The sequence below is a fragment of the Manihot esculenta genome, chromosome 2 (genome assembly GCF_001659605.2).
Source record: "Manihot esculenta cultivar AM560-2 chromosome 2, M.esculenta_v8, whole genome shotgun sequence".
Lineage (NCBI taxonomy): Eukaryota > Viridiplantae > Streptophyta > Magnoliopsida > Malpighiales > Euphorbiaceae > Manihot > Manihot esculenta.
Genome location: NC_035162.2, coordinates 37,839,059 through 37,857,998, shown reverse-complemented (window position 1 = coordinate 37,857,998; position 18,940 = coordinate 37,839,059). Strand labels below are relative to the sequence as shown.

General features: G+C 34.6%; 1 protein-coding gene across 1 annotated transcript; it reads left to right on the top strand.

The window, feature by feature from the left end:
* Positions 1 to 380: 380 nt before the first annotated feature.
* On the top strand, positions 381 to 5,187 carry LOC110610128 (organic cation/carnitine transporter 7). Its single transcript, XM_021749998.2, has 6 exons — positions 381 to 609; positions 821 to 1,106; positions 1,697 to 1,934; positions 3,408 to 3,912; positions 4,035 to 4,237; positions 4,649 to 5,187. The coding sequence occupies exons 2-6, from the start codon at positions 838 to 840 to the stop codon at positions 4,880 to 4,882; spliced, it is 1,449 nt and encodes a 482-aa protein (XP_021605690.1). The 5' UTR covers positions 381 to 609; positions 821 to 837; the 3' UTR covers positions 4,883 to 5,187.
* The last annotated feature ends 13,753 nt before the right edge of the window (positions 5,188 to 18,940 follow it).

The window sequence follows — 18,940 nt, the reverse complement described above, 5'->3', positions numbered from 1 at the left end:
TTTAGTAAGTTTAAGAAAAATTTATTATTTAGTTTAATATTATATAAAAAAATTTAGTATTTTTATTAAAAATATTAAAGAATTTTAAAATTTTAAAAAATATATTAATTAGTCTTATTAATTTTAAAAATTAAATATATTATTATTTAATTTTTATGAAATTAAAAATTTTTTAATTTTATTAAAATATCTATTGAATATTTTAAATTGTTTCGTAATATTTAATTAATAAATTTTTTAAAATTTTAAAATTTTAAAAATATTTTAATATTTTATTTTAAAAAATTAACTATTAAAATCCTATAATATAGAACCAAATAATAATTTTTTTTAAGTTTAACCAGGTTTTTAAGAACCGAATCAACCAAAATTATGGCACGTATCCTTCTCTCTTTTCGTTCTTATTTCATTTTTGCCTGTTCTTTACTTGCACCAGCAGCAGTATTACTATCTCCTCCCAAACCTAATCCATCATTCCTTTTCTTACTGAAAAACGGCTTTTCTGCAAAATCTCTAATTGGTATGCATATGCTTTTGGGCTCATCTAGTTGTTGAGGTTCATTGCAGGCAGCAAACTGGAACTCCATATTCCTGACCCACCTCTCAAAGGTATCATATTTCCTTTCCTGACAGACAAATTATGTTTCTTTTTCCTTATATCATGTTATTTTCGGAGTATCACGGAGTTCTTACATGTGTGGACTAGTAATTACATAAGTATGTATGCTTGTGATGAGTTGAAAAGGAAGAAATATAGATTCTCTACCTGTTATTGAACTCATTATTTGATTCTGTTGCTCTTTATTTTAATGGTTTACAGGCAACAAGAAGTGTGTGATGGATAAAGAAGGCCTTGTTTACACTCTGGATGAGGGACTTGTTGCTGTGGGGTTTGGGAAGTTCCAAGCTCTTGTGCTTGTTTATGCTGGGCTTGGTTATTTTGCAGAAGCAATGGAAATTATGATTCTCTCTTTTGTGGGATTGGCAGTTAAGACAGAGTGGGGACTCTCCTCAGGCCAAGAGAGTCTACTGACAACTGTTGTTTTTGCTGGCATGCTAATTGGAGCAAATTCCTGGGGCCTTCTGTCAGACAAATATGGAAGGAGGCAGGTCAACATTCCCTTTTGCTTCTGTAAACTAGAAATCAGTGTTTCTTTTGGGTGTCATTTTTTTTTCCTTTGCTGAATGACATTTTAGCTCTTGAATATTTTGTGGATTGGCAGTTCAATTTTGAAAAGATTAGGTTGCCTATCTAGCATTTCAATTTCTTTTTAAGTTGTTGTCTCATTATCTTTGGCAAATGGTTATGCCATTGCTCATAACAATCTATGCAACTATTCATTGTTTAACAAATCTCATTGTCAACATTCTATCATTAGCCTTATTATGGCTTACTCATGGTCTTAAAAATCAGTTTTTTTTTTCCACATTGGTTCAGCATATTCTGTTACAGAGTTTCTTATTCTGTCATTTAAAGCCCCGTTTTGCTGAAGGTCAAAAATGAAATTTTCAGAATGATTTTTTCCTGTTCCAAAGCCATTTCTGATTCTGTTAATTTAAAACCTTAGACTAGCATATCTCCTATGTAAGAAGGAAGGGTAGGTCACTGACACTGCATGAAAATAATTGGGTTTGAGTCTGAATGTGAGATTTAAGTAAATGATTGATGTGGAATCTTGTCATTTTCTCATTCCAGGAAGGGTCTTCTGGGCTCGACTATACTAACTAGTATAGCTGGATTGATGAGTACTTTCTCCCCAAATTATACATACCTGGTGATTCTTCGTTTTTTGGTTGGAATTGGCCTGGCTGGTGGACCAGTGTTCTCTTCTTGGTTTCTTGAGTTTGTTCCTTCTTCAAACAGAGGCATGTGGATGGTTGTTTTCTCAACTTTCTGGACATTTGGAACAATTTTTGAGGCTTCACTTGCATGGGTATGTTTTATTTCTTGGATTCTGATTATTTGGCTACTCTTAAAGGCTCAAGTGGTTCCCATTGATTCAAAAGTTGGCAAGTTATGTTCATAATTGCCTTCAGTTTTAGTGGTATTTCAAACAAAATGCATTATTATTAACCAAATTAATAAAGTTTAAACGAAAGATAAAGTAATGGAAACACACATAGTTCGAGATTTATTTGCTCTTTAGGCCTTTGGCAAAAAGGAAATCTATCTGCACTTAAAAATTTATTGCAATGCTTCTAATTAAGTTGATCATTTGAACTTTTATATGCACCTAAACTATATTTTCTTGTTTAAATATCAACTATTTTACTTGATGTCAGTTAAATTTGAGTCCGGCCTAACTCATATTGATATCCTTATAAGGACACGTTACTCCTATCTCAAACTAACGTGGGATTCAACACACCCTCTAACGCTTAGGAATAAACTTGAGCCTGAAATACTTAAGAGATACCATGTTAAATTTGGGACAGGTCTAACTCATGTTAAAAATTATCTCAAGTGGAGGAGTGCCCAATACCCTAATCTCACATTGGTTTGGGATAGGGTAATGTGCCCCTTATTATATTGGGCACTCCTCCGTTTGAGCTAGTTTTTGGATGAGTTAGGTCTGGTCTAAATTTAACAATGTCAATTGAAACACTAAAACATCTATTGTAATCATTGCTCAGAGCAGAATGGCTTTGTTTGGAGCTTATAGTTTCTGACTGATGATAATGGTCGATACCTTGTGGGTCCATCATGGTCAACCATTAGAATGCTTCCATTTTTACATACCATGTTTAGACCATTACATCTCTTGCGGTTCTGATTAAGCCTTCTGTGACCTTGAACTGGGCAAATCCCCAGGAAACAAGCTGCTATGTGATCCATGCCGCGTGAACCTCATGATTATCTCATTCTTCAGTCCATCAACTAGAGATCAATCTCAGAAGCCATTGCTAATCATTTGTATCTCATTAAAAAATATAAATTCTTTAAGTTTGTACTGTTTTCCTCAGATAAATTCTTAAAAATCTTTATTATTTCTAAGAACCCTTGATTGAACTACAATATATTTTTCCAGTTGAACATCTGATATTTCACCCTCTAGTCTTCTTTAATTCAGTCTTTCCATTTTCAAAATAATTACAAATGATGAATTTGAGAAAATTAATTTGCATCTTGATCGATGAATGATAATAATTCATAAGGCTGATTATGCCTATCTATAGGCATTAGTTATTGTTACTGAGGTGCATGCATTCATTCATTTGGAAATATTATAGGAGTGTTAGTAGAAAGTAAGATTATTATCTCAGATTTTTGTATTTATGACTAAACTTGGTGAAAGTTCACTTCTTAAAGTTCATCAAACTTCTCATATGGTGAACTCAGTGCTTCTATGTAGTATAAACAATTTGAACGTGGTACTTGAATGCTAGTTATAACTTAATTTTTGCAGATTGTGATGCCAAGAATGAGTTGGAGATGGTTACTTGCTTTCTCCTCTCTGCCATCAATTGCTCTACTTCTCTTTTATCATCTTGCACCAGAGTCTCCACGGTATCTATGCATGAAAGGTAGAATAAGCGATGCACATAAAATTCTGGAGAAAATAGCTCTACTCAACCAAACAAAACTCCCAACTGGGATGCTTGTTTCTGATACAACTGGATTGGAAGAAGAATCATGCTCGGCAAGCTATAATCCTCTACTTTCCTCTGCGAGAGAAAAAGTCTCGAGTCCTAAATCATCCTTCTTTACACTTTTCTCGACAAAATTACTTCAAACTACACTTCTCTTATGGGTTTTATACTTGGGAAATGCATTCTCATATTATGGTATTGTATTGCTTACCTCAGAACTAAGTGGTCCACAAAGCAAATGTAACTCAGGTATCTTGCATTTGGAAAAAAGCCTCCAGGAAGAGAGCCTGTACATGGATGTATTTATCACTAGTTTGGCAGGTGTAGCATATTTATAACCCTTCACCTTTCTTTTACTTAATTTTCTTCGTCTTCAATGTTTTATGTATTTATCATATACAAGTAGTTGTCAGTAATTTATGACATCAAAATCAATCTTGCAGAGCTTCCTGGTCTTCTTTTTTCTGCAATAATTGTGGATCGAGTTGGTCGCAAGCTTTCATTGACACTTATGCTTGTATTGGCTTCCATTTTTCTTCTGCCACTCATTTACCATCAGCCCGCAATTTTGAGAACAATACTGTTATTTGGAGCTCGCATGTGTGCCATTGGAACCTTTACAGTTGCATGCATATATTGCCCAGAGGTTAGTTATTTTAACTTACATTTCCGTTGTTTGCTTTTCATACTGAGTTGCTATTTGATTATTCTGAAACTTGTGAATTTTTGAAAGCATACTACTGAAATCTCCCCAAGAATGTCATCCCATCTGTTTTTTGCTTCATAAAAAATCAAATTGACCCTGATTATATGAATTTATGTATTTCTACATATATGTAAAATATTTGTGCTAATTAACAGAATCATATCAAACCAAACCAAATTGAACCAAAATTTCGTGGTTTTAGATTTGATTTGGTTTGGTTTGTAATAGATTCGGTTATTTGCAATTCTTCAATATGGGTATTGGTTTCCCTTTAAATAATTTAGTTGACATTAGAAAAGAGTTAACATTAATTTGCATTGCTCATTGGATGAATACTGGATTTTGGTGCAGCTATACCCGACGTCGGTGAGGACAACCGGTGCTGGAGTAGCAAGTGCTGTGGGGAGGATTGGGGGGATGATATGCCCAGTTGTGGCTGTAGGACTGGTGAATGGCTGCCATGTCAAGGAGGCCATAATTCTGTTTGAGGTAGTAATAGCTATTTCAGTAGTTAGTGTTTTGTTGTTTCCATTTGAAACCAAAGGACGTGAGCTGAGTGATAGTATAGCTGCATTTCATCCTTAACCAATTCTTCATTGACTAAACCTCATCAAACCTCTTCATCGTTGGACGAGGAATATGTGCAATTATGTGACATATGTATCACCTTTAAGGGGAGGCGTGGATGGGGTTTCTGTGCTTCTTCTTTTCTGATTCTGGCTGAGGTGGAGGCGGTGGCGATTGTTTGTTGCGCGGCACTGACTTGGGGTTGTTGGTCTGTGAAGTGGGCTGGGCTTTGGGGTTGGACCTGGGTTCTTGTTTGTGGAGTCGAGTCTTTCTTGTTTGTGTATTTGGTCTGATCGGACTTCTAATGCATTACACTTTGCTTATTTTTTTATTTAAAAAAAATCATTTAGATTTCAAAAATAATTTGTATTTAGAAAATATTTTATATATAAAAATATTCATGAAAAGTAATGTTTTATAAAATAATTTATTTTTTGTTATTTAATTTTAATTCATAAAATAAAATATATTAATAAATTTATGTATAGAAATTTTAAATGAAATTTTTAAAATATAAAAAATATCTTTTATGAAAAAAAAATTAATTAAAAAAAATTCCCTTAACTGATATGAAAAATATTTTTTAACCCTTAAATCTTTTACATCATTTTGGGTAAGGCAGCAATAAGGAAAAGGGGTTCACATGATAGGGAACTGTGAATGTGGGGCCCACGTTATATGTGACAAAACTGTGGACCCTTTTGTCCCGTTTTGCTTTCTCTCCCTAAATCTTTCCTTTTATACTTTTGCACCAAAAAAAGTTCATGACAAGAAGTTTTAACTTTTTTTTCTCTATTGGACATTTATATATTGCATTGTGTCATGTGCCCATGAGATTTGAAGTTCTTTTGATGTAGGGTAATTTACCAAAGATTTAATCAAAATTAAAGCTTAGTATTTATTTTTCTTAATGAGAAATAATTTAATTTTGAGATTTAATAGTTTAGTTGATAAATTTCACTCTATTATTATAATATTTATAATAATTTAAACCTTTAAATTTAAATTAATTTCTTCGAGAAGAATTATTTTATTAATAGAATGTGATTTTGTATATTAAATTATGTTGTTAAAGAATTAGGTATTGTTGTGATCTTTGTCAAATTTAATTGTTTCTTTGATTTTCAAATATGATTAAGGTTTATTCTTTAATATTCATATCCATCTCAATCCAATTAGTATATTATTTGAAATTTATTTATTTTTATAATCTTTTACTATGGGTATTGATGTGGCCGAAATGAACTTATATTATGATTAGTTAATCCTGCAAAAAAGAAAGTGAGGTAGTTGGCGCTTATGATAGCCACTTTGATGCTCAAGTCAGTAAACTGGAGAGAAATGGCAAATGTAATAAATTGCTTAGAATTCAAAGAATTAAACTAGACAGAAAGGGTGGATGTATTAAATTGCTTAGAATTCAAGAGTAGTTGTGTAAGAATGCGTAGCTTTTATACTGTAAGAAAATGAATTTAATTATAACATTCTTGAAGATACGACAATGGCCGACTAATTGATAAGGTATCTCGCCGGTTAATCGGTCGGAGATTCTGCGATTACAAGCGTAATGGGGATCTGCTAGATAATATCTGCTAACGGTAACTTTGTGTGAAGACTCAACCTATTCAAGAAAGGACGAGTCTTAATGAATAACCGAGTGTAACAGTGTCCGGATCTTTCTTTCCACGGGTGGATCCGTGTATCGGCTTATCAGACTTTTGTCATGTGGTGACAGCTTATGGCTTACTTTGGACGATTGTTGTGTTATATCAAAGGTCACTCGCTGGTTTTCGATTTTTCAAATTTGAAGATAACAGTTGTCTTAACGAGCTGAGCTACGTGATTGATTTAGATTGGCATTTTCTTACTTGTGTTGCTTCACCTGCTTCCGCCCATCAATGATGATTGCTTTGTTTCTTGAGCCGCCTTCTAGACTTGTTGGTGAAGCTGCCATATAAGAATCCTTCTTCTCCTTCAAATATTACTGATATCTTTGCTTTAAAAAAGGCTCTATCGTCTCTTTTTTTCTTTTACACTTCCTTTCTTTCAAGGTAATTCTTGTTTGCTTTTCTTTTTAAAATAAATAAAAATTCTTCCTTTTCTTCTCTTTCTCTCCGTGGATGGTCAAATCTATATAGAGGATATCATCATGATCTACGAAAAGCAACTAAAGGTGGGTCTTCATGAAGGTACGAAAGTGATTGAGAAATATGTTGTCCAGTGTTTTGGCTAAGGATTGCAATCAACCTGACTATATTAGACTTATGAAAGGGTTTTGTGCTAGCCATGGTGTTGGCCTCTTTAGCGGTTCGCAGCGCCGAGACTCTTGGGGAGTGGGTCGAATTGTGCAAGATTGATTCTGATGGCAAGGTCGGGAAGGTAGTTGGAGAAGCGATTTCCTTTTAAAAATTTTACTTGGATAGACGATACATTTCCTCGAAGGAGGAGGAGGGCGAGGAGGACGAGCCAGAGGAAAAGGGACAAGCTGAGGAGAATTTCATCGACCGATCTCTATAGATAATGTAATAGATGTAGGAAACATTGATATAATAGAGACTCGGGAGGAGAAAATTGAGGACATCCTCCCTCCCATGTGATCTTTTGTAATTTTAATGAAAAATATTCTCTCATATTTTGTTGTTATTTTCATCTAGTGTTTTTATGCTCGGTTCTCGTTTATAACTCTCGTTCGACCATAGTCAAATAAGACTGAATAATCTTTTTAAAAGACTATTAAGGGGTTAACACCTGACCAATCACCTAGTGGTCCTGGTTTTTTTACCATAAGATAACTTTACTTTTCAATGGGACTTATCTCCGCCTTGTGACTCGCTGGAGGATACCCGTCTCGTGGCTATGGAATAAATAACTTGGAAGAAATAAAAAATCGAACTTACCACTTGATCATAATAATGACAAAGATTTTTATCAATCGGGACTGACACTCAGTCGTTAAGCTTTGCATATACCTGTCTTGTGGCTCGGGCATAAGAATACCTTAGCTAGCGGGAATAACGCTTGGATTGTGGCCTGGCGGAACCCGTCTTGTAGCCTGGCATAGAGTGCTTTGTTTAGCGGGACTAATAACTGGATTATGACCTGACAAAATTCGCCTCGTGGCCTGGCATAGGATGCCTTATTTAGTGGGACTAATACCCGGATTGTGGATTGATGGAACCCGCCTTATAGTCTGACATAAGATGACTTGTTTAGCGGGACTAACATCCAGATTATGCTTGACGGAACCCACCTTGTGGCCTGGCATAAGATGCTTTATTTAGCGGGACTAACACCCAGATTATGGCCTGACAGAATCCGCCTTATGGTCTGGTATAAGATGTCTTATTTAGCGGGACTAACACCCGAATTATAGCTTGACGGAACTCGCTTTGTGGCCTGGTATAAGATGCCTTATTTAGCGGGACTAGCTTGATGAAATCCACCTTACGGCCTTTAACGATTGCTCTTTAACTTTTTTTAGAAAGACAACACCATCATCCCTTATCCTTGAAGAACATAACACATGAAAAAATGTCTCATTAACTGTTATTAATAAAATTTTCTCAGATTATAAATATTTCAGGAATGGGTAATGACTTGGCCGGCTAACTTGGTCAGCTTATAAAACTTCGGATGAATAACCTTCGAGACCCTAAATGATCCTTTCTAATTTTCACTCAACTTACCAAACCCGCAATACCGCTTGTTATATACGTACTTTTAAGGACTAAGTCTCCAACGTTAAAAGTGCATGGCTTGACCCTACTGTTGAATATTTTGGTCATTCTATTTCTGTAAATTGTCATTCTGATTGCAGCCTTTTCTTGTAGAAATTCAGCTTGATCCAAATTGAATTGCATTTTTTTAGGATTTCCTGAAATCTCAGGGTGCTGTGTCTGGAAACTGCTTACTTGGATCTCTATAGGTATTACTGCCTCGGCCCTGTATATAAGAGAGAGAAGTTTTCTCTGTGGCTTCTCGGGGTTGTTCTATATGCTCAAAGTATGTGAAAAAGTTCCTCGAGCCAGTTGCCTTTTGCTTTATCAAGTATTTTCTTTAGCCCTTCTAAGATAATGCCTGCTAAAGGTAACCTTGTGTAAAGACTCGACCTATTCAGGAGAGAGCGAGTCTTGATGAAGAACCGGATGTAACAGTGTCCGGGTCTTCCTTTTCATGGATGAGTCCATGTATCGATTTATCAGACTCTTGTCACGTGGCTCTGTCTTGTGGTAACAGCTCATGACTTACTTTGGGCGATTGTTATGTTACATTAAGTATAAATGCTCTTTTCCATATTATATATATATATATATATTTTCCTTAAATGTAATATTTCTTTCGTAATCTCAATTATGGAGACATATATCAATTTTCAATGCCGAACCTAGTTAATAGAATTATAATATGTTTTTTCTAATGGTAGAATTTCATTGATAATAATAAAAAATAACTGAGTCTAAAGGGTTTAAAAACATGTCTAATTAAAGAAATAAAATATAAAGTTCTGCATAAAAAGAGAGCCATCAAAATCAAGGCCTACAAAAAGAATAGCTTTAGCTCACTCAAACTTTAAACAACCGGATCAGATCCAATTTAGAAGAGAACTTGTCCTCACAAATAGAAGAAAATTAAGAGCGCTATCGATGGGGTTTTTGAATCCAGAGCACTTCTCGAAGTCAAACCGTGAAGGAAAACCCTCTCATATATAGATCAACACATTGAAACCATCAATTTGATTTCTCCACTTCAAATAAATCTTCTGCAGAAATGAACATGAGAAAATCAATTAAAACTGAGTTTGAAATTCAACGATAATCAATTTTGACCATGTTATAATAATTTCATCTTTGCTTATCCATAAAGCAAGCTGGGCAAGTTATGGTAATCAAGCAATACACAATAATTTTAAGATTCCATAAGTTTTATATAATATTTTAAAAATATATAATATATCAGAGTTACAAAATCATCATATTTCACTTATTTGTAGAAAATAATTTATATTTAGAAAATATTTTTTATGAAAAAATATTTTTTAAAAAATAAATTATTTTCAATTATTTAATTTTAATTTAAAAAATAAAACATATTATAAATTTATATATATATTGGTGTTAATAAAATTTTTAAATTGTAGAAAATGTTTTTTTTATTTGCAAAGAGGAAATCATTTCATTTTACTTGATATGGCACACTAATTACCTGATGTAGGCCATATGCTGGTACTCGAAAACAAAACCACGTAGCAAGAGTATGATAAGAGGATACTTGGTCCCATCGAAGGAAAAGAAGACCCAGACACTTCAAGTCTCGGCTCTTCGTCAAGACTCGTTCTCTCAACTACGGAGCGAGACTCTATGAGAATTTACCGTTAGAGAATGCAATATAGCAGATATCTATTATACCTATAATCGTGGGATCCTCTATTCACTAGTCGGCACCAGTCAAATTTTTAGGAGATGCGATAACTAACTCCATCTTCTAACAGTATAAAAGCTAATGATCATAGAGATCAAGGTACGCAATTCTTACACAACTACTCAATTAACTTTGCAATTAAGAATCAAGTGGCCAATTTGATTAAAACAACAAAGCAATCTTTAGAATTAAGCACAATTGCATGAATATTGAATAAATAAAAAGCAAACACTTTATGTTCAGATCTCACAACCTTTTAAACAACCTTAATTTCAACCAAACTTCAACTAGAGAGAAGGTTTCAGCCACTCATGGCTGAACCAAAACAGAAAATTAAAGAAAAGAAGAAAGAAGAACCGAAATTGAGGGGAGAAGCCCCTTGGAGTGTGGCTGCCCTTGCTTGGCCGAATTTGGAGAGTTGAATTGTTTCTTCTTGTGTTCTTGAGGCCTTTAAATAGGTGTTGAGAGGCTGCCCAAGGTTTGGTAGCAATCCATGAGTCTTTTAGAGGTTGTCCAAAGTGCCCTTGGTCCCATATGTGCCTTCTTTGTGCATGGGTTAAGGCAAAAACGTGGAGCATGTTTTGAATTGCAAGTGGGGGCTCTTTGGTCTTTTAATTACTGCCCAAGATCTTCAAGATGTTGCCTAAAGAGTCAAGAGGCTGCCCATACACTAATAAGGAAGGTGGAGCCTCCTTTTGAATTTTAAATGTTGAATGTGCATGGCATGAAGTGGGAAACATGTGATCTTCAAGATTTGGCTTCTTGAATGAGCTGGACCTTGAAATCCAATATCTGAATATGAATCTTGAAGATTTGAATTTCAAAATACTTTCCTTCTTTGGCTCTTCAATTATGGCAGCTTGAGATATGGCTTTTTGAATAAAGAAAAGGCAACTTGCTGATTCGAAATTCGAATTTCAAATGGCTTTGGCTGAATGTTCTTTCCTTCTTTGCTACTTTCCTTATTTAGAACTTTTCATATTTAGCTTGACTTGATTTCAACTTGGCAGGTTTGCTCTCTTTTGCTCCAAATAAGGCAGTTTTAGGGGTATTTTCTCCAGAATGTCCTTTTACACCATTTTCTGCAAAATAATATTAAAAGCACTAAATTAAGCAGAAATCATGTAAATATTCATCAATAATATTAATATAAAATGGACTAAATTATACTCTATCAAATACCCCCACACTTAAGCTTTTGCTTGTCCTCAAGCAAATAAACATAGTCAAATAAGTTTTCTTCCTCTAGATCCTTATTACCACTTAAGCTCATACTCTAGACACTTATTTTGAAGCATTGCAGTGAAGAATATATGCATGAAGATTACTTACCCCCTTTCCTTGTTTCCCTTTGCTTACCATGGCTAGGATTTGTTTTCCTCAAGAGAGACATGCACATTAATTTGTTAAGACTTTTTCTAGCTTTTGGATTGACTTGCTCTTATCTTGAAGTACTTTATTCAGCCTTTTGCACTTTAGATTTTGCTTGGAAAGGTCACCAACCTATTTTTGATGTCATGGTTTATATTTTTCAGTTGGTCACCTATCCAAGTGGCTACTAGCATTGTTCATAGTCTTTTGACCATTGGAACAGTTTTTGAATTTGTGCTTTTGAGGTCTTTGCCTTTGCTGAATTTTCTTTCTCTCAATGATTTGGGCAAATCAACACCAATTGCTAAATCAAGTCACATTAGGTTCATTCACACAATTTCAATTTATTCTCAATCAATTGAGGGTCATCAATATATTTTTCACCATAGGCAAACTCAAAGATTCAATTCAAAAGGCAATTCTCAAATATGAATACAACTCACTGCAATTGATTCAACATAAGTTTAAAGAGTTATCACATCAATGGGGTCATGGGAAGAAAAACTCATCTAACATAGTTCATCAGTTTGAGTAGAGCAAAACAAAAAGAAGAAGATGGTTGTGGTTGTGTGTGTATTATTGAAAGCAAAAATATACTAAAAGAAAACTGAAAGCATAAATCGCATAACTGAATTTTTTTTTTTTTTGAAAAATCTGAAAGGAGAAATTGCAAAAGAGAGAAGAAGAAGATAGAAAGAAAGAGAGGAGGAAGAAGAGATATGCACCCCACACTTAAATCATGCATTGACCTCAATGTAAAAGAAGAGAGAAAAAGAGAACAAAGGAAACTGAGTACTCCCCTGGGGTGTGGTGTGCATGGCATGATCTCCTTAGGCAGAATGAGTGACGAACAGATGTTCGTCTGGGAAGGCTTCCTCAACTGGGCAAGGCGTAGAACTGGAGGGAAGCCGACTGAGGTGATCAGCCACAAGATTTTTCTTGCCTTTTTTGTCTCTTATCTCCAGATCAAATTCTTGTAGGAGAAGAATCCACCTAATTAGTCTTGGCTTGGCTTTCTTTTTCTTGATCAGATATCGCAGAGTTGCATGGTCAGAACAGATAATGACTTTGGTACCCAAGAGGTAGGGTCTGAATTTTTCCAAAGCAAACACAACTGCCAAGAGTTCTTTTTCAGTTGTTGTGTAATTGCTTTGTGCAGCATCCAGTGTGCGAGAGGCATAGTGAATGACGTGGGGTGAGTTTCCCACACGTTGTCCTAAGACTGCTCCCACTGCATAATTGCTTGCATCACACATGATTTCAAAAGGCAGGTTCCAGTCAGGTCCTTGAATAATTGGGGCAGTCACAAGCAATTCTTTAATCAAGTCAAATGCCTTTTTGCAGTCTGCATCAAAATCAAAGGTTACATCCTGTTGGAGCAATCTGCATAATGGCAAAGTGATTTTTGAGAAATCTTTGATGAATCTTCTAAAGGGATATTTTATTTTATTCCTCTTTAGTTTGAGTTTACCCCTTTAAAAAAGGGAAGCTTCTTTGTAATTAGGCATTCAGAGTTTATTTAGAGTTTCAGTAGCTAAGCTCTTTTATCTAGCTAGAGAATTTTCAAGCTGTAATTCGCCTAGATTGTGTGATCAATCGAGCTTAATATTTCCTTATCCTTTATTGTTTCTATGTTATTCCTTTTATTCTTGAGATTATTATTTGTTTAATTGATGCAGTCGGGTCAATAGTTCAGTTGAATGAATAATATACAGTCATACAGATTCATTAAGTCTGTAATCACTTGTGAATTTGATATTTGTGATAAATAATATTTTATTGTGAAATAACATATTCTAATTTCATAGCCGCGCTGAGTGAGCTTCTTGGTTGGAGTAAGGTCTTCCTAGTTTTTAATGCTGTTATCAAATTGAAATCTCATTGAGCTGATCATGTGGTCTGTTTGATGATTAGAGGCTTATTAGTGAGCTGATCCTTTTTAGTCTTTTATTTAAGTAAAGATTAGGTTGTTAGACCGTGTCAACAATTATAACTGGCTGACAGAAGTTGAGGTCGGATATCCTTGTGTCTATGACCAATCCAGAGAATTCACACTGAGATATTCCCAAAACTAGATGTTTTCTCACTCTGATTAATCTTTTTAATTTTTAATTTTTTATTAGTTTACTTTTGCTTCTGATTAAATCTTCTTAATCAAAACCCCCCTTTTTATATTTATATTTTGTTTTGTTTCGAAGCCAGGTATAAGGTTGAATAGTCAGACAGTCGGATGCTCGATAGATTGGTAAGTGGGTCTTTAAGATGCGTAGTCAACAAGTTGGACATCAGGTCTTCAAGTCATCAAGTTGTGTGCTCAACAGATCATCACGTCAGGAAAGTCACTAAGAGGTTGGTAGGTTGGCCATAAGTACGACAGGTCAATCAAGCAGGTCGACAGATCATTTGGTCACAAGACTGAGCATTAGGTCATTAGTGGGTCATCAAATCGATAAGTTGACAGGTCATTTAAGTCAGATAGGTCAGTGACCAAGTGGTCGGCCATAAAATCATCAAGTCACCAGGTCAAAAAGTCGAATTTTAGTTCTTTGAGTCATATAATTGTTAGCTGGTTGGTCGTCAATGGGTTGAAGACAGGTCGGTCATCAGGTCATCCTTCATCTTCTTTTGCATCTATTCTCACAAATAAAATAGTAGTTAACCCATTCCCTATGGATTTAATTCTAGTCACCATATTTGCAATTCATAATTGTTGAAAAGAGCAGGATTTATTTTTGACAGATTCGACTCCCACCAAGGCATTTTATGCCAAGGCCACAAGACGGGTATCTGCTAGGCCATATTCTGGGAGTTAGTCCTGCTAAACAAGGCATTTTATACTAGGCCACAAGGCAAGTATCCGCCAAGCCATAATTCGGGTATTAGTCTTGCTAAACAAGGTATTTTATGATAGGTCACAAGGCGAGTATCCGCCAAGCCACGCAACCGGGTATTAGTCCCATTTCACAAAAAGTTTTTAAGGCATTTTATGCTCAGGCCATAAGGCATGTCACAGTCGCCATGCCACATATCTGTGTAATAGTTCTATCTTAATTTTCTAAGGCATTTCATGCCTACGCCACAAGGAGAGTATTCGCCAAGCCATGCAATCGGGCGTTAGTCCCGTTTCACAAAAAGTTTCTAAAACATTTTATACCCAGGCGGGTATTCGCCAAGCCATATGATCGAGTGTTAGTCTCATGTTATAAAATTTTCCCTAAGGCATGTCATGTGTAGGCCACAAGGCGGGTATCCGCCAAGCCACGTGTCTAGATGTTGATCTTGTGATGCAAATTTTCTAAGTTATTTATTTTATGGCCACTAGTCAGAGGTGTTATGGTCGGGTGTTAACTCCTTAACAATCTTTTAAGGAGATTATTTAAGTCTTGCTGACGATAATTGGACGAGAGTTATAGTCGAGTATCAAGTATATAAATACTTAGCGAAAATAATAATAAAGAATATAGAAGGAAAGATTCCTCATTAAAAATGAAGATTACAAAACAGGTCAATCATCATTTATGGGTAGGAGCAGACAAACTGACGCAAGCATAGAAGGTCAATCTAAATAGCCCACGTACCCCAGATCGTAAAAACAACTGTCACCTTTGAATATAAAAAATTAATGACTAGTGGGATATAATACAATAATCGCGCAATATAGACCATATGCTGGCACTCGAAGACAGAGTCACGTGGTAAGAGCCTGATAAGAGGATACTCGGCCTTACTGAGGGAAAAGAAGACCCGAACACTTCAGATTTCAGCTCTTTGTCAAGACTCGCCCTCTCAACTATGGAGCGAAAATCCACTGGAAGTTACCATTAGAGAATGTAATTCGGCAGATCCTTGTTACAGCTATAATTGTGAGATCTCCTATCTATTAGTCGGCACCAATCGGATTTTCAGGAGATGCGATAACTAACTCCATCTTTTAACAGTATAAAAGCTAATGATCATAGAGATTAAGGTACATAATTTTTACGCAACTACTATTGAGTTCAAAATATTACATTACACTCATCATTCTCGTCAACTTACTGACTTGAGTATCGGAATAGGTGTCGTAAGTGCTAATCACATCGTATTCTCTTTCTTATATATTTACCGTACATCTTTGTTTTAATCGCATCATTACTAAAAAAATATTTTATGTTAATTAATTTTTAAATGCATTAAATTCAAAAATATGAAAAATATATTTATATTTTTTATATTAAATATTAAAAATATTTTTTTATAAAACAAATCTAGTCTAAATATGCCATTAAAGTGTTGTATAGTTTTTAAAAAATTATAATGTATCCAATTTAAAAAATAATGTGAATATATAATAATTTATACCTAATGGCAAAATGCTATCACTAACATGGTGCTTGATTCTAAAAATATATCCAGAAGGATAAAGTTGGAAGAGTGGAACTCTGGCCCCATATCACCATCGGGATCATTATCCAAACGCCATAGTTGGATATTAGGTTTAGTTTGGTTGCATAAAATAATTTATATTTAAAAAATAATTTATATTAAGTAATTTTTTTTATTATTTAATTTTAATTTAAAAATAAAATATATTAATAAATTTATATATAAAAAATCTTAATTTTTTTATTTGAAAAGAAAACATAATTAAAAAAATATTTTCTATTTATTAATTTTTAGAATGTTTTAAATATTAAAAAAATGTGAAAAATATTTTAACAAAGTCTTAATATTTTTATATTTTTAATAAAATAATTTATTTTTTACTATTTAATTGTAATTATAAATAAAAAAATATTAATAAATTTATATATTAGTGTTATTAAAATACTCAAAATTCATGACACTTTGTTAAAAAATAATTTTCTTTAAAAATTACCTTAATTTTCTCTTTGATAAAAAAAATTAGAACACATTTTCTTGGAATTCTCATTCAAAAAAATAATATTAATTTATTTTATTTGAGGTTTTATTATCATACTCATTTTGAGTTCATGGAATCAATATTTGTGAATGGTTTTAGGCATCATTTTGATAGGGCTTTAAAAACATGTGGCATGTGAGTTTCACATTATAATATTAAAATGTTCCAGCTGAGTATCATGTCAGCTCTTTCTAAATTTAATTTAAAAAAGTAAATAACTTTTTTTTTATAAATTTTTAAATTTATGAAAATTAAAACTTTTCAATTTAGATTTCCGTTTATTTCATGAATAAAAAATATTTTTTCAAGTCAAAAAAAATAATTCTCTCTTTTAAAAAAATAAATTATTTTTACATTTTGAGAATTTTACTAATTTCTTTATATAAAATTTTTTTAAATATATTTTATTTTTTAAAATTAAAATTAAAAAATAATAATAAATTATTTTATTAAAAAATATTTTCTAAATAAAAAAAAATTAAAAGTTTTGAAATTTATCCATGTGAGCCAACAGGGAATCTGAAATGAAGCAGATTCAAATCAGGTTTTCATTAGAGCTTCCAATGGAAAAGAACCATTTGCATACAATGTGATACTCAATCATCCGGTCCTGAACTACCACGATATCGTTATTAATATATGTACTATGTGTCTTAAGCTTCCAGCTCCCTAGGAAATAGCAGTAGTCCGAGGTAGTCCGAGATCAGCCAAAGAAAATTACGGATATCCTGCGAAAAGCTTCAAAAAAGCAACTATGCCCATCGATGTAACGACCTGAAAACCGATACCCCTCTGTAACGGTCCGAACCGCCACCAGCGCTAGGATCCAGATCGGCTTAAGGCCGCCGGGACCCGTAGCAAGCCAAATATACCTCCTATCACCTGGTCAAATCCCATACATGATCGAAACTTTAACATAAAAACTCAAACATCTGATGTATAAACCGAGCCTGACCTGTATGCGACATAACTGGAAACATAAAAGAACCCCCTACTAGAGCCCTCATCAAAACTCTAGCTGGGTCAACACAACATACATCAAGCCGGAGTCACATCCAAAGAACTAGAACCTAACCTGTGCATGCATCAAACCACAACACAAGACCACCACTAGGGTCCTCATCCATTACCATAGCGTGGTAAACAACACATGCCACAAGATTAGTTCAAACACAACTCAACATCTAAAACATAACATACATCATGTATTAAACAGGGACTAACCAAGTCTCAGGGCCAAGCACAGTACTAATCCATAAACATAACTCCACTTAACTTTACATTACAATCTCTTACAAATCATTATCAATTTATAATACATGTCCACACTAAGAGTACTAATCTAAAACTATTACATAAGCAAAACCTTGACTCTTGAGACTTCCCGATCTTCCTCAAACCTGCAACACTGGGGTTAGGGGAGAGGGATGAGCTAAAAAGCCCAGTGAGTAGAAACAAAGAAAACAGTTCATTAATTACATGCTTTCATGAAATGCGTCACAGCACAAACAAATCATATCACGGATTGGACCTAACCCCAAAACATCCCTTCCAGTCTCAGTATGCCCGGCCCGGCCGGGTCTCACAACATCTCTAGGGCTAGTGGGGTCGTCCTTGGTCCAATCTCCATCAACAGTAAATAATGCAATGCTTCATATTCGTGTAACTAGTGCAATCAACCTATTACATATAAACATGATGCATGAGCATGCTTTAGGCATTTGATTTCATAAAATAAAGATTTAGTTTAGTTCTACTCACCTCTGGTAGACGCTGGACTGACTCTGCAACTGCTAACACTGATGGCCTCCTCGATCCCTCGGGTCCGGTCCTACATAGGTGGACTCGAATGAGGTGCCAACACACTCTAAACAACTCATAAACAACTCCCCAAAAACCCTTTAAAACATCACTTAAACATGCATAGAAAACAACCTTGAAAAGGCTGGACAGAGCACTTTCGGCGGCACCTTCGGCGGCCGAACCCTCTCTCCAGAGATGAAACTCGGGCACTTTCGGCGACCGAACCTTGGCTCGTTCAAACAAAGCTTTCGGAGGCCAAAAGCGCTCCCAAAACTTACCCAGGTTCGGCGGCCGAACCTGGCAAACGTCTCCTTGGTCTTTTCTTTTCAAAACTCAATTCTTTTTCCATTTAAAACAATAAAATTAGTAAAAACATTTTAGAAAACACATTTTACCCCTCTAGAAGCCTCTGACATCTTCAGAATTCTAGATTCCAACGGAGATTCCGCCGGAAGGTAGAGATTCCGATGCCGGAATCTAGCCGGGTATTACAATCGACTTATTAGAGATGCTAGAATCTCACATAAAGCCAAAACCCGCAGATCCGGTAGAGGAGGTCTAAGTAGGAAAAGAGCAAAAGG